The 14764-nt window shown below is 35.7% G+C and overlaps 1 protein-coding gene across 4 annotated transcripts in view; it reads left to right on the plus strand.

Moving 5' to 3' along the window:
• Nucleotides 1-14764, plus strand: part of COG5 (component of oligomeric golgi complex 5) — a 275480-nt gene that overhangs the window by 248605 nt on the left and 12111 nt on the right. For all 4 annotated transcript variants that reach the window (XM_036230277.1, XM_016145849.2, XM_016145848.2 and 1 more), the window contains exons 18-19: nucleotides 4041-4278; nucleotides 9877-9953. In XM_036230277.1, the coding sequence (XP_036086170.1) occupies nucleotides 4041-4278; nucleotides 9877-9953 (315 nt within the window). The remainder of the gene's footprint in view (nucleotides 1-4040; nucleotides 4279-9876; nucleotides 9954-14764) is intronic.

Genomic DNA, 14764 nt, shown 5'->3' on the forward strand with positions numbered 1-14764 from the left:
TAATAATTAGACATTCATATAACTGAACTAATCACCCTGATAAGTCTAGTAGCTATCTGGCATCATACATAGTTATTATAACATTATTGACTGTATTCCTCCCTATGCTGTACTTTATAACACAGCGACTATTTTTATGTTTGGCAATTTATACATCCTAATCTTCTCACCCATCTCCCCAACCCTCTACTCATCTGGCAACTGTCAGTTTGTTCTCTGCATTTATGAGTTTGTTTTGTTTGTTCGTTTATTTTGTCTTTTAGATTCCATGTAAAAGAGAAATCATATATATGGATTTTGTTGTTTTCTGTCTGACTTATTTCACTTAGCATAATATGCTGTAGGTCCATCCAAGATTTCATTCTTTTTTATGGCTAATAATCCATTTTATATATATATATATATATATATATATATATATATATATATATATATATTTCACCACATCTTCTTTATCCATTTGTCTATCGATGGACACTTAGGTTACTTCCATATCTTGTAAGTAATGTTACAGTGAACATAAGGGTGCATATCTTTTTTCAAATTAGTGTATTAGATTTCTCAGAATAAACACCTAGACATAGAATTGCTGGTCATAAGGTAGTTTTATTTTTATTTTTTAAAGAACCTCCAAACTGTTTACAATACTGGCTATACCAGTTTGCAGTCCCACCAAGGGTTCCCTTTTCTCCACACTCTCACCAGCACTTATCATTTGTTGAAATCTTTTTAAATAGACTAAAATAGTTTTGATTCAGTATATTAGTTAGAAAACTGTCTAATGAGAATTTGGAAAAGTTATTTACATGGTTAGGGTGATTTTTGTAAACACTTAACCACACTAAAATTTAAGTATTAAAATGTAGATACGTGTTTTTATTCCTACTTCATATTTCATTACTGTTTTTGAACTATCCTGTTTCTCTTTATGTTCATATTGTTTAAAAGGATGTCATCTGCTTTATTAAATTTCCAGCCACTGATCTGTAGAAAATTTGTGATTATTGCACCCTTCTTTAATTTTTCAAAAATTTATTTAATTTATAATGTATCTTTTGAAAGGTGAAAAAGTCAGCCTCTATTTTTAATATTGGTAGGAAGGACAGAAGGATAAAGTGAATTCTACACAAACATGCTGATTACCAGTATTTGGGAGAAAATGAATTTTGTTCAAAAGTGATCTGAAATGTTCCAGTTAGACCAATCATCAATGCCTCTGAAAAGGAAGCAAAAATGAGGTGATTTTTATAGGCTTATTTTATGAGCAGTTAGATACATACTTCAGTAATTGTATTCGTGAGCCACGACTAATCCCTACAGATGATAACACATTAGACGTTAAGGGTTGGTTTCTCAAATAGGTATTTTTTAACCAGTTTGCTTAAATACTAGTGAACCAGATAGTTTTAAAACTGATTAGACTGTCTTGAATATTAAGCATTATTTTAAAGTATATAACATCATTCTTAATTGTTTTTCCCCAAATGGCCTTTGATGGCTCCATTTTAGCTCTCTTTCCATATACAGCAGACATTTGAGATTCCACTGAAAGTCATTTTCCCTACATGGCAGTATGAGCATGGAGCACTATTGCTTTATAGTGAATTTAAAGTATTGCTCCTACGGCAGTAATTTTACCATTTTCTAGAATCTTGTTATTAGTATTTCTATTATGTTATTTTATATGTGGATGGCTTATATGAAATATAAGGTAAAGTCGAATTAAACTATTCAAGAAGTAGGCATCATTTTTACATTAGGGCCAACCCCTCAAAGACACACTTGGCAAAACAGTAGTGGACACCTGTCCTTTCAAACCCTTTACACTTATTCTAGGTAAAAGGAATAAATCAGGTTTACCTTCTAGGCCAACCTTATCTGGAGAATGGTTATAGAACTGCCTGCTATTTAAAAAGTAATCCTCAATATAGTTTCCCAGTATTTAAAATCTATTTAATAGAGCCAGTATGTTTCTTTCAAAATTTGATAAAGCTTAAAATGTAAATGTATGATTGACATAGTACATTGATTGAAATTCTTTTATTTAATGTAAAATCACTCATATCCAATTACTTTGGGGCTGGGAGAAGACAGGGAAAGTAGGAGGGCCTTAGATCCTTAAAGTGATGGATTAACACCTATGAGGAGTGGAGAGTTATACATATACACAGAAAAGATTGGTGACAGGAAGTTGATCACCTATTTGTGGTCCCCAACCTTTTTGACACCAGGGACTAGTGCTGCTATGAGAATCTCATGCTTGATGGTCTAAGGTGGAGCTAAGGTGGTGATGCTAGCGCTGGAGAGCAGCTGCAAATACAGATGAAACTTTGCTCACTAGCTTTCCTTCCGCTCACTTCCTGCTGTGCGGCCCAATTCCTAACGGGCCACTGACCAGCACTGGTTCGTGGCTCAGAGATTGGGGACCCCTGGTATAGCACTTTTCAAATATGCATTTGTTTAGTCTTTCTATCTTCAACTTCTTTGTGTAGGCTCTCTTAAATTTACTACTACACTTTATCAGAGAACCTCTTACTAAAAGTTTCAGCATAATTTGAAAAACTGAGCATTAGCAATTGCCAAGGAAGTTTTGTATTCTAGTAGATTTTGTATAATAGGTCATTTTATTTTACTTATTAATACATGCTAATGAAACTTATTTTAGTATGTTATTTCCTAATCCTCAAGGAAATCATTTCTAGTGACCAGATTAAAATTCTTGAAACAATCCTCCAGAGTAGTACTAAGATAACAATAGTGCTTTTGATAACACATAAGAAGATATATGCAAGAGATTGATAGCTTTTTTTTTTTTTTTGCAACTTCCCCTTTTGTACCAACAAAACCTGAATAAAGATAGGTTATGCAGTGGTTAGAACCTGGCAAAACCAAACCCCATGTGAAGATTGCCATCCCTCACTGTCCCTGTACACTGTACCAAGCAGCATTTCACTTTGTGACACCATTAACAGTAGCATTCCACCTGCCCCCATCAGTGGCCTTGCCATGGTTAGGAAATTCTTTCTTACACCTGAACAAAATTTCCTCTTGCTGGTACGTAAGCCTGCTTTCTCTATTTCTATCTGCTTCTGGAAGTAGAAGACCTTTGGCTAGCATCCTACTTATAATAACCATTACTGTATTTGAAAATAATTATGTTCACCTCATTCTCTTGCTCTAGGCCTTTGAGTCATATCTGTTATTTTTCTCTAGACTATCACTAGTTTCTCTATGTCATCCTTAGAATATGGAAACACTTAACTTTTTTTTTGAAAAGGATTTGACATTATATAGCTAATGACCTCACTGACTGGCTAGCTAATTAATATCAGTTGATTTCTACTTTTGGTGTAACTCTTCTTTTCTATAAATATTTCACATTCTTTTAATATAGTCTTTAAAGAGCAATCATAAACATTTATAAATCATAAATAGTATTTCATGGAGCATCAGCTGGCATCCTCTATTGATCCGAATTAAAACTTTTCCAAATCTCATCATCTGAGAGGAAAAAATTGCAAACCATGTGTATTGTTACATAACCAGTTCTATAGTCAGAATTCTACTATTTAACTGATCAGATTAAATAGCACAAGATCAGAAATATATTTGCTAAGAACTTGTTTGGGGAAGGCAGCATTTTACAGAGTATAAAATGCTATTTCAGAATCCATTATTGATTTATGCACTAACCAGGATGGAGAATCATAAAACTGAGAGGACCTTACCGGTCAGAGAGTACATAAGGTACTCATGTGAATTATGCAAGACAGATGGTTATCTAGATAACTTTTAATAATTTTTAATCATCTTTAGGTAAATGGATTCTAAGATTTCTTCAGTAATCTTTGTAGCATCTTAAAACAGTCTTTGGAAAATAATTTAAACATTGTTGTATGTTTTTTAACTCTTTGCAAAAATAAACAATGACTTTTCTACACATTAAGAGAAAAAAATTGCTTAGGATTGAAATAGTCAGAAGAAAGAACAAAAGTCAAATTGTCCCTTTTAATGCATTGGCTTTTTTTTTAATTTTGCAGGTCATTGTCCAGCTCAGGAAAGCCCGATGTTTCTTGTTCTCTGTACATGAAGGAGCTTCAAGGTTTCATCGCCAGAGTTATGAGTGACTACTTTAAACACTTTGAATGCTTGGATTTTGTCTTTGACAACACTGAAGCTATTGCCCAAAGAGCAATTGAACTTTTTATTCGCAATGCCAGTCTCATAAGACCTCTTGGTGAAGGTGGGAAAATGCGACTTGCTGCTGATTTTGCACAGGTAAATTGATGCATAGCTATAAAGGAGAAAATGTTTCAGCCTCAGTATTATCTATTAAATGAAAGACTAAATATATTCTTTAGTGTTTTAAAGACTTGAAGTATAAAGAAAAATAAATTTATTTAAACCTAATTGATAAAAACACACCTTTAAAGATATTTTATAGCAGATTTTTTTTCTTTTTATTTATCAAAAGAATCACAACTCATCTTTGATAGTTTAAGGTTAAATAAAGTGAAGTAGCACATTCCACAGTAAAGCAACATTTCTCATTTTTGTATAATGCAGGGCTTTCTCACTATTTTACTACCTCACCAGGTCAGTTTTGATAAGAATAATTGATTCACCTTGCTGGAAAATAATGTAGGCAATGAAATTTATTTTTCAAACGGTATAAAGGGGCCGTCAGTTGTCATGCAAAGAGAAAGAACTCCAACACATCTGTAATCCTCTGGTGGCCAGCACAGCATTCCAGAACAGTGTTCTAATTTATTATATGGGCAGTGGCCAGGTAGATAAAGAATCTGAGTATTTAGTCTTTTGTATTAAATAGAGTACCTTTCCTGTGTATGGTCAGCCTTGAAATCATCCCAGGCTATGTGATGGGAATGAGGTAAAATAATAACAGAACTATAATTAGCTTGTATAGAAAGGTTTTCTTTGTTGTTGTTCTTTGTTCTTTAGACATATTTTTCAAAGCCTTTTAATAGTATCAGAGGCAAAGACGAAACATCTCAAACACACACATTAAAAGATTCAGAACTATAATTCGTATTTACATTACATGTCAAAAACGAATTCATTTTTTTAAGTTTTTTAAAGCTGTTAGCTTTACTAGTCTAAATTACTAATTGAAATGGATTATTCATAGTGGTTTCCCAAATCCTCTCTGCTTGTAAAGATGGACAGATTTTAACATCCCTATTTATTCCTGTGTGTATCTATGAGCAAGTCTTGGTTCATTATTCCTGCACTGAGGAAAATACATGGCTGACTGGTCGTACTGGGTTGCTGGTTGCCCAATGCTCCCTCATACCAGATAAGAAAAACAAAAGGGAGCCAAGTATATAACCTCATGTTTCAAGAGCTGGGCTCTTCACATATCAGTTGCTCTAGAATAAGCCATTTTCATCCCCAAATGGTAAGGCTTTGTTTGGTCTTTAGTAGACCATAGTAAAGAGCCTTCCTTTGGGAAATCTGGTTTAGTAGCCTTAAGCATGAAAATAGAAATTAAATGTTATATTAACATGGCTTGTTTTATCAGATTTATCCTCAGACACGTGTACATTTTGCTTTGTTGTTATAAATACTATTCAGCTTAAAGAAATCTATGTATTAATGGTGTCTTACTTGCCCCTTACCAGATTTACAGGCTGTTATTGAAATGAAGACATAGTGATATCGCAGGACCTGCTCTTACTTATTAAGAATATTATGAGCTATACTCAAATGAGTGTCTGTCCTTCTTTTCCCCTTTTCCTTTTTATTTTTGTTTTTCTTTTCCTATCCTCTTCTCTCCCCTGGGCTCCCTCCCCCACCAGTTTATTTGCATTCTGCTCCAGCTGGTTCTTGAGTCATTTTCCTGGAGGCAGCACTTCAAGTCCAATTAGAGTGGCAGCCAAACAAGAGATGAGCAAGAGATGGCCGAGCAAGAATGCTATAGGAAGAAGGCTTTTCGTTTTTGCTTTTTATTTTAATTATATGTTTTCTGAGTCTTTAAAGGTGGAAAGCACTGTCCTTTAACCCTTGCTACTACAGCTAGCCCTTGCTCAAAACACAGAGCAGCCAGTGGCAGGGCTGAGCTCTCACCTTCCTAATACTGCATTATTCAGAATTTTATTTGGCATTCTTTCTTTTTAAGGATATGTTGCCTAATAAACTAGACCTATCCTAGGTCCCTTCCCTTAAGATAAATGAAACTCATCAATCACTGTTACTAACTTAAGTTCCTAGGCATCCTATGTTTTTCATTTCTTAAATATATTTAGAAAATGTGTTTACAACACAGCATTTCTTCAATGTTGAATATATTTTCCAGCACTGCAGTGACATAGGTTTGTGCAGTCTGTGTGGAGCTGCTTTCTTTGTTCATTCCTGTATAGTGTGCCCTGGTTTCGAATATCCATCCACTCAGCTTGGGGATGGCTTCCTGGTCCTGTGGGTCATAGGTACAGAAAGACAGGTGGAAGCACTATCATAATCATGTTTGTGACCTGTAACTTTGGCAAATACGATTCAATTGTTATATTATTACACCTCCCGTCTTTTAAAAAATTAAAGTGAATTCGGGGTATTCATTTGATTTGGTTTCTTGCCACAACTGCAGTTTTGTGTTGTTACACCTCAGCTTTCAGCCTTTAATTTGGTTGGAAGTACATTTTGGGAGGGGTCAGTCAAAATATTTAAATAGCATCACCCTGGCATTTATATTCATGACAGGTGTCAACTGGGGACTAGAAAGCCTTTTGACTGCCTCATTATTGAAAGGTCTATCAATTTGCATTCAAAATTAAACCAAGCCATTGAAGCCACTGGAATCAGGAATACACAAATCCTCTGTGAATTTGAAGAGTTCTTATGACAAAAATGCCTTCTATTCTGGCATAAATAACAGAAAGATAAATTGCTCAAGAAGAGACTAATGGAGAATGTTTTGGAATGCTGATTATTTGGCATAAAGTCCAGCTGCAAAGACAGATAGTGATATATTTTAAAGATTTATTTAGGAATCCTAACTTCTTCCCACTGGCAGGCACCATTGCACAGGTGAAAGAGAAGTGGCTACAGGGAGCCATCTGGAGGGTTCACGGTGAGGAAGTGCCCATCATGCAGTCCGCTTAGGAATCAGGTCACAGCACAAGGTGGTTTCCCACAGGCAATTAATTCCTTACTGTGACCACATGGTCTCCGTGTCTACACGAATCACAGCAATTCTAAAGCACTAAGCTTGTTTAAGGCCTTTGGGGTTCTGCCTATTCAGAATCTCTCTAGGGACTTGTCCACACTGTCCTCTGAAGCACACACTCCCCCTCTGCTCCTCGTTTCATTTCTCCCCTGAGGGAAAGGATAACTATTGAAGTTAGCATTAAGTTATTTACTCAGTGGTACTTTTAGCACTTTCTATTTATAGGTATTATCATGTCCTTGAAGTATACATTTATAATTATATTTCACTTTTTGCCTGAAAATACAAACTTAGAAATTAAAACAAAATAAGCAAGATTCTGATTTCTGTTCTAATTCCTATCCTTTTTCTCCTTAACAATGTCAGGGCGGGAGTGTCCTAGGAGCATTCAGAAATGCCCTGTGGTTAACCAAATGTCTGTGGTGGGCAAGGAGTAGCTATGTAATTAGTTCACTGGGCCTGCAGCTCACCTCTCATTCTCTCCAAACAGGAGAGAGGCCAATGCACACGCCATTTTTTATCCACAGCTAATTGCAGAGTCTCCTCCTGTAAAAGAAAAATTCCTGCCCTTTAGAAACATGACCTTTATTATTTAATGGAATTCTGACAGAAGAAAATGTTTTTTAACTACCCTAAAGGTATTTTGTGGATGAGAAATATATTTTAAATACTTAACATTTTGAAATTGTACTATGGCATAGAAATCTGCATCATTATAGATTACACAGACAGCCATTCAAGGTCATATTCGCTCATGTTATAATTTTTTCTTAGCCACTTACTTGTTTTAACATTCAGTCCTGCTCAAGTGCTAAGGCAAAGGTTGTTTGGTTTAATTTTTGAAAATGATGAAACCCCCTAGGGTAATTTTAAAAATTGACAAAAACATTTCATTAAAAATACTTTTCAGTGTGTAAAAAATCATCATATGTATCTATGCACTCATACACACACACACACACACACACACACACGAGTTTTGTATATAATTGGAATAACCAACTCAGAGATACATGATAATCTCATTTTTACTTTGTACTCAGTATAAAATAAATGACACATTCTAAAGAAAACCAGAAACTCCCACTGAGTGAATAAACAAAACAGGCCACACAGAACAACCCATCACCCACTGTGTTTTGACTTTAGCACTGGCTCAGAGCTGCTCTATTTTGCATTGCTGGCAAGAATCCTGATGTTTCTTCCTGAGATTTTTCTCTTTTTATTTATTCATCCTTCTCTATTTTACTGAGTTTTCCAACTTTGTGAGTTTTCCCTCTAGGACATACAGTGTATACTCTGTGTCTATGTTATGAGAAAAATTCACCTGGCCACTGGTCACCTACAAGTCCATCTCAAGGACATTGTCCTCAGTTCTTCCCTGACAGATCATACATTTGAAACCACACTTGTCATTTTGCTGAATAATCATCGTTATGTGTGTATCTATTTATGTCTTTGTGCATATACATACCTTTCTTATGCTTTTATTGAGTAATAATTATATTGTTTGGATAAATGTATATCCCCTTCTTCACTAAATTTGAGAGAGTTCCTTGAAGGCAAGACATTCTAATTCATCTTCTTATCCCTATGTCTAGCATGGTGCCTGCAATTAACAGGGAGTCAAAAATCTTTCTTAAACGAGTGATTGTTTAGGTTTCCATGGTCTTACAGTAGCAAGGAGATTTGAACAGTTTTTCAAAAGGATTGCCAGCAGGATGGAAGCCCTCACTTTCCTTTCTTATGTTTTTCTTGAAGAAAGATACTGCATTACCAGAGAGCAGCCTTTTTTCAGCCATTTTCTAAACTATTCTTTACTAGGGTCCTCTTTATTGCAAGCATGGAGAACCATGTCATCTGAATTCCACATATGCAAAAACTTTGCATTTTTGTATATGTACTTGGTAGATAAAGAACAGGTAGCCTAAAACTCCAGTTAATGACAAGTAAAATTTCCAGTCAAAGGAGGAAAATAAAGAGAAGCAAAACCAATATTTGCTAAATTCTTGAGACAGGAAGCAAATTAAATTGCTAATAATTTAAATGGAAAGTTTTTAAAATACTGATAATAATTGCCAGCATTTAAAGAGCACTTACTGTATATGCCATGGCCACAATGCTTTGTGGAATTGCTTATTTTATTTGCATAATTCTATGAAGTAGGTATTATTATCTCCATTTGACAAATAAGAAACCTGGGGCTTAAAGAAGTTAAGTCCAGGGCCAAACAACTAGTCATTGTAGACTGGAATTCTGACACAGATGTACTACCTCTTGAGTCAGCGCTTTTAATTAGTTGGACCAACCTGGTAAAAACTGTCATTTTTTACATTTCATGTAAAAAGACTTGTTATGACTACTTAAAATATAGGCACACAATTAGTCTTGAAAACCTTCCTTTTTCTGATTTTCAATGGAGAAAAAGTCTAAACTTTCTCCTCTTACATAACAAAAAAATGTTTCTCTATTTTCTTGAGGGAATTGTCTCATCTTATACACCTTTAGTAAATAAATGCAAAAGTTTTCTAAGTTCTTGCCTTTTAATAAATTCGATTGACTTTTAAAATTTGCCTCATAGTCCAGATAAAATTAAGTTTATTAGTTACAGCTTTCTGTGATAAAGGTGTGTCCCCAGTTGACTTTAGGATTCTCAAATAAAATGCCATGAACATTATCTTTTGATATTTCAGATGGAGTTGGCTGTGGGTCCATTTTGCAGAAGAGTATCCGATTTAGGAAAGTCCTATCGAATGTTGAGGTCATTCAGGTGAGACATAATTATGTTATTGCTGTTAATATATCCATAGCCTATTAGCAGATAAATCCTTTTCTCCTATATCTGTTGAACTATAAAATTGCTGGTATTTAACTATTTTATTACCTACAATAATGGCAGCTTCATATGGTTTATCTCAGAAGTTTTTATTCAAACCAGAAACCTGTATAAAATTATATGCAATGACTAATGAGTGTGTGTGTGTGTGTTTTGTTTTTGAGTTACAATTCACAAGATTGAGCTGGTAAATTTTATTATGCTCTTTCTAGGGGGATTTTTTTTATTCCATTCTTACAGAAATATATTGAATAGTAATACCAGGTAGTTCATAATTACATAAACACATTTTTCTGAAACTTTCACTGTTCATTTATCATTTTCAATCCAGTCTACTTCTAAATAGTTCATAGGTTACATTCCATAACAAAACTATTGAATAGAGTATCAAAAGAACTGCATTTAGTGATGAAGTGTAGTGAATAACTGTGAATGTAGTAGATGATTTAGACAGAAGATGGCTAGTGCAGTTGAGCACAAAATTTAAGATTGAGCTTCCTGAAAGCCAGCTCAAAAGAGAAAAACAGTGACTTAATTTATACTCATGATCTAAGAATATGCCTATTTAATGGGAAAATCCTTTCAGTGATGAATGCTTGGGTAGGTCTTTTCTTGACTCCGATATTAAGGAACATTAGCTTAATGAATAACAGATTTTAGAAAATAAGAAGGTGTACATATGGCTGTTTATTCAATAACCCAAACTTTTTCACACCATGGCACACATAGAAAATGTATATATATTCAAAAAGATGATCATCCCTGAGGGCTGAAGGGATCAACATAATACTTATAACCATTTTGTGACCACAGCATACCAGAAAGGAACTGTCTATAATATCCAACAGCATATAATAGTCTTGGAATGTATTTCTGTGAAGATTAGGTAAGAGAGTTCAGGCATGTGGCTTTGTAAAAATGGACTCAGTACTAGAAACGAGTAACCAATAAGCAGTATGTCCTTTAAATCACTTCACTCTCTTGTCATCCCAGCTTTTGGTAGTAGAAAATTCAGGTGAAATGTCACTCAAAATATAAGACTCCAAGTCGTTAATTAAAAAGGGAGTTCTGTGCTTTGTAATTGGTAAAGATATTTTTCAATGCCAACATAAGAATTTTTTTCTCAAATGCTGATCTGTGCAGAGGTGGGTTTCAAAAAAATTTTAAATGGAATCACAAGTGGGAATTTCAAAAAACTTAAAGTGGGACGCTACCAAACATGGAGAAGTTGAAAGATTAAGAGGTCTTGGGGTTATGATCCACTAGTTATCTGTCTGTATAATGAAAATAACCCTAATAAAACTCCTGTAAGATCACTTACTTTGAATAAGATGGTAATACAACAGTCCCTGCTGGGTGATAAAATGCTCCCCTGAGTAACAGAATCAGTTAGTACACTGGAGGATATTAAGCAACTAGTTAATGAAAAGGGTTTGGAAAAAGCTGTGACTTCGATTTGCTATATTAAGATTAGGCTATTATTTTTAATTGTCCTGGCTTCCATGTTTAGTTGTTTATTGCATATGTTTGTATTAAAATAGTGCTTATCTTTCTGTCTGCTGAAGCAAGATGGCTTTTATTAAAGTTATGTCACAATATGGTGATACAAGATCCACAGGTTTATATAAGACCAGTGTGTTAAAAGTCATTTAAGATGGGAGTTTTCTTTTAGCCTCCCAATTCTCACATGAAAAGAGGACACTAAAGGGTCTGTTAGCATTTGAATAGTGATACCTTCTAGTACCTATTTATGAAATAAAAAATTAATGATTGATCAATGTATAATAAAAGAAAATTCTACATTTTTATACTTAGCTCCTCTCACGGGGCAATGGTCAATCTAGATGGGTTTCACACTTTTAACTATGACTCACAGTCAGAGTTATTCTACATTACAATTTTGAATAGACTCACATGCAAACATGTAACTTCATACAAACCCATGTACCTACAGATGCACACCCACATGTGTGTCATGAAGCAGTAATTACTCTTCATGCGATAGTCTCTGACATTTCTTTTTTGTCGGATTATTTTAACCCTCTAAACTGGTTTCAGGACTCACCAGTGGTTTGCGTCTATTAGTTTGTCACCTTTCTTGCAGGACCCTTAACTTGAACTTTAGCTGTTCTAGTGACAGGGGCAGAGCTTGTTCCTTTCTACAACTATAAAGGTTTATGCCCTCTTCTCCTGGGATTCTGATACACCTGAGCTTCCTTAGCTCCCAAGGCCTTGACACATATGTAATAAGAATAATTTTATCTTATTTATGGAGCATTCTCCATAACTTGAATTCAATGAAATATTCTAACAGAGATTTATATCTACCAATATATTCCTACATTCATATGGAATCAACAAAATTCTCTTAATAGATCCTAGCATTATTCTCAGTTGTTTGATGGGACTTGGACAACAATTTGGTAAAGATTTTAGGATTAACCAGATTAGGAAATAAAATGAAAGCATAGTATAGTATATTCTGGGGTTAAATCTAGCCCTAGTCTGCCAAGAATGTTTTAGGTCTCGTCTTTTGAGAAGAGAGATGTCAGTATGTGCCACTGCCTCTGCCTGTAAACGCTAGGAAAGCCCCCAGTCGTGCTGGCATCTCCACAGTTGTCACATGAAGAGAATTGACTTAGGAAAGCTTACCTGTTTGCAGGGGCCTGCAGAATCCCTTCCTAGAGAGGAATAAATCAGTACAGAGTAATCTTGATTCTAGTTACCCAATTGTAGGCCCTCTATTTGCCTACCTGCAAAAACTTGTTAGAGATCTGTCTCTAATCCAAAATTAGTCCTGAACAGTTGCAGTAGAAGGGCCCACTCTTGTTAATCTTCCCATCTGTGCTGTGGGTTGTGACAGGGAATAAGTATCATCCAGTGGCTATGTACAGAATTGTCTTGGCTCTCGTTCATGATCTCCTCAAAGGTTCTGAATCATACTGGACTAGCTAAATGGCGGTCAGTGGGGGATTGGCTAAATAATATATGCTACATCATAGGATCAAATACATGCATCTAGCAATTTATATTGTTAATAACTAATAATATCAACAATACTTTTTAATATATCATGAAATGAAAAAACAGGCTATTAAACAATATATATGATATGATTACTACTACTTTTTAAATAATAATATATGGGTGTGGAGAGGAAAAGTCAAGAAGGATAAACATCAAAATGTTACCTTTGGGTAGTAGGGTTGTCACTAGTGATTTTTCCTTTAGAGGTTTTTGTATTTTTCAAATTTTCTGCTATAGCCATTTTATATTTGCAGTCAAAAAAATCAGTAAACATTTAAAAATTTCTCTTGCAGTGTTTTTCCCATTTAAAAATAACAAGGGAGCTAAAAAAATAATGTAAAATATATTAAAACATTATGCAATGAGAGGGAGGGGGACAAGAAAAACAGGCAGCCAAACAGCCCACACCTGGCAGGTTGGGCCTTGGTCCGAATAAGTGGCAATGGCTGCAGGAGAGGGCAACTGGCCCTTTGCAAGGGAGCGTGACAGTGCCAGCCAGAAAGCCCCTGTTCCAGACTCCAGGGGCAGCACCCCTCATGTACACACAGACCCCGGGTGCCCTTCCTCCATCACATAGCCGTCTGCCACAGGGCCCTTTCTCCTTGATGGTGATATTAGTGCGTTATTTAATTAAGCCAGCAAGCTTCAGGCTTAACATTTAAATTTTGCTGTCTACATTAGACTGTCTCAGGCAAAAGAAATCTTTTCTTACGCTGGACAGAATACTTCCTCAGAAAGCTGCTGACATTAGGGATTTGTTCCTGGGTGATTATTGTGTCTACACAAGATGGCAGAGCACCACCAGCTAGGAGCTAGAAAGCTCTGACTCTCGGCATCCTCAACACAGATATTCATGAGGCAGAGAACTAAAAGGGGGCGCAGGACTTGCATCATCAGGAACACAAACCCTGCCCTCAGCAGGCACCACCTCCTTTGCTCTGGAGGGAACAGCTTTGTCCCTGAATTTTGTCCACTGCCTGCTCCGACGGAAGCTTTGTTTGGTTTAATGAGAGAGGAGGGAAAGCTGTCCAGAGGTATGGGCTATTTAATGGGTCTGTTAGCTGAGGAGTGGTGAAGAAGAAAACCATCAATAACTCTAGGGTATAGCGTTCATGTCAACTTTTTAATTGTAAGTGAGGGATTTCTGCCTCTACAATTGGTATTGGTGATCATCTGCTGCTTGAAATCCCAACCCTCCATGCCTGAGTGTATGTAGAACTGAAAGGCAGCCATCTTTGTAGCTGCCATTCTTATCATCCCGAAATGTGTTTTGTCCTTTCTTTTCACTTGTGAACCTGGGGCCCATTAATCCATCCCTTGAAATAACTATTTCCATAAGGTTTCTGGATTCCTAATTCCCAATTGGAGACTTCAACAGTGTAGCCAGAAGGCAGCCACACCTTGTGCTTGGTTTGGTTTGCGTTTACTAGTACTTTGGTAGTGTTAGGAGCACCCGGTAAACATGGAGAGATGGATATTCAGTTTGCTACAGCTTTTATTTTAGCAATCATTATTTGATCATTTACTTTATGCTAAGCTTGTGCTAAGTATTTTACTAACATTGTCTCATTTCACCCTCACAACACTTGCGAGTCAGGTATAACTCCCATGAGGCAGTGGATGCTAAGAGAAGGGAAGTTGCCAAGGCTGCACATTGTGTGAGAATTGCAGAGCTGCATTTCAGATGCAAGGCTGCGCGATCCCAGAGTCCTTGCTTG

This window comes from Rousettus aegyptiacus, unplaced genomic scaffold (assembly GCF_014176215.1).
Source record: "Rousettus aegyptiacus isolate mRouAeg1 unplaced genomic scaffold, mRouAeg1.p scaffold_m13_p_13, whole genome shotgun sequence".
Classification (NCBI taxonomy): domain Eukaryota; kingdom Metazoa; phylum Chordata; class Mammalia; order Chiroptera; family Pteropodidae; genus Rousettus; species Rousettus aegyptiacus.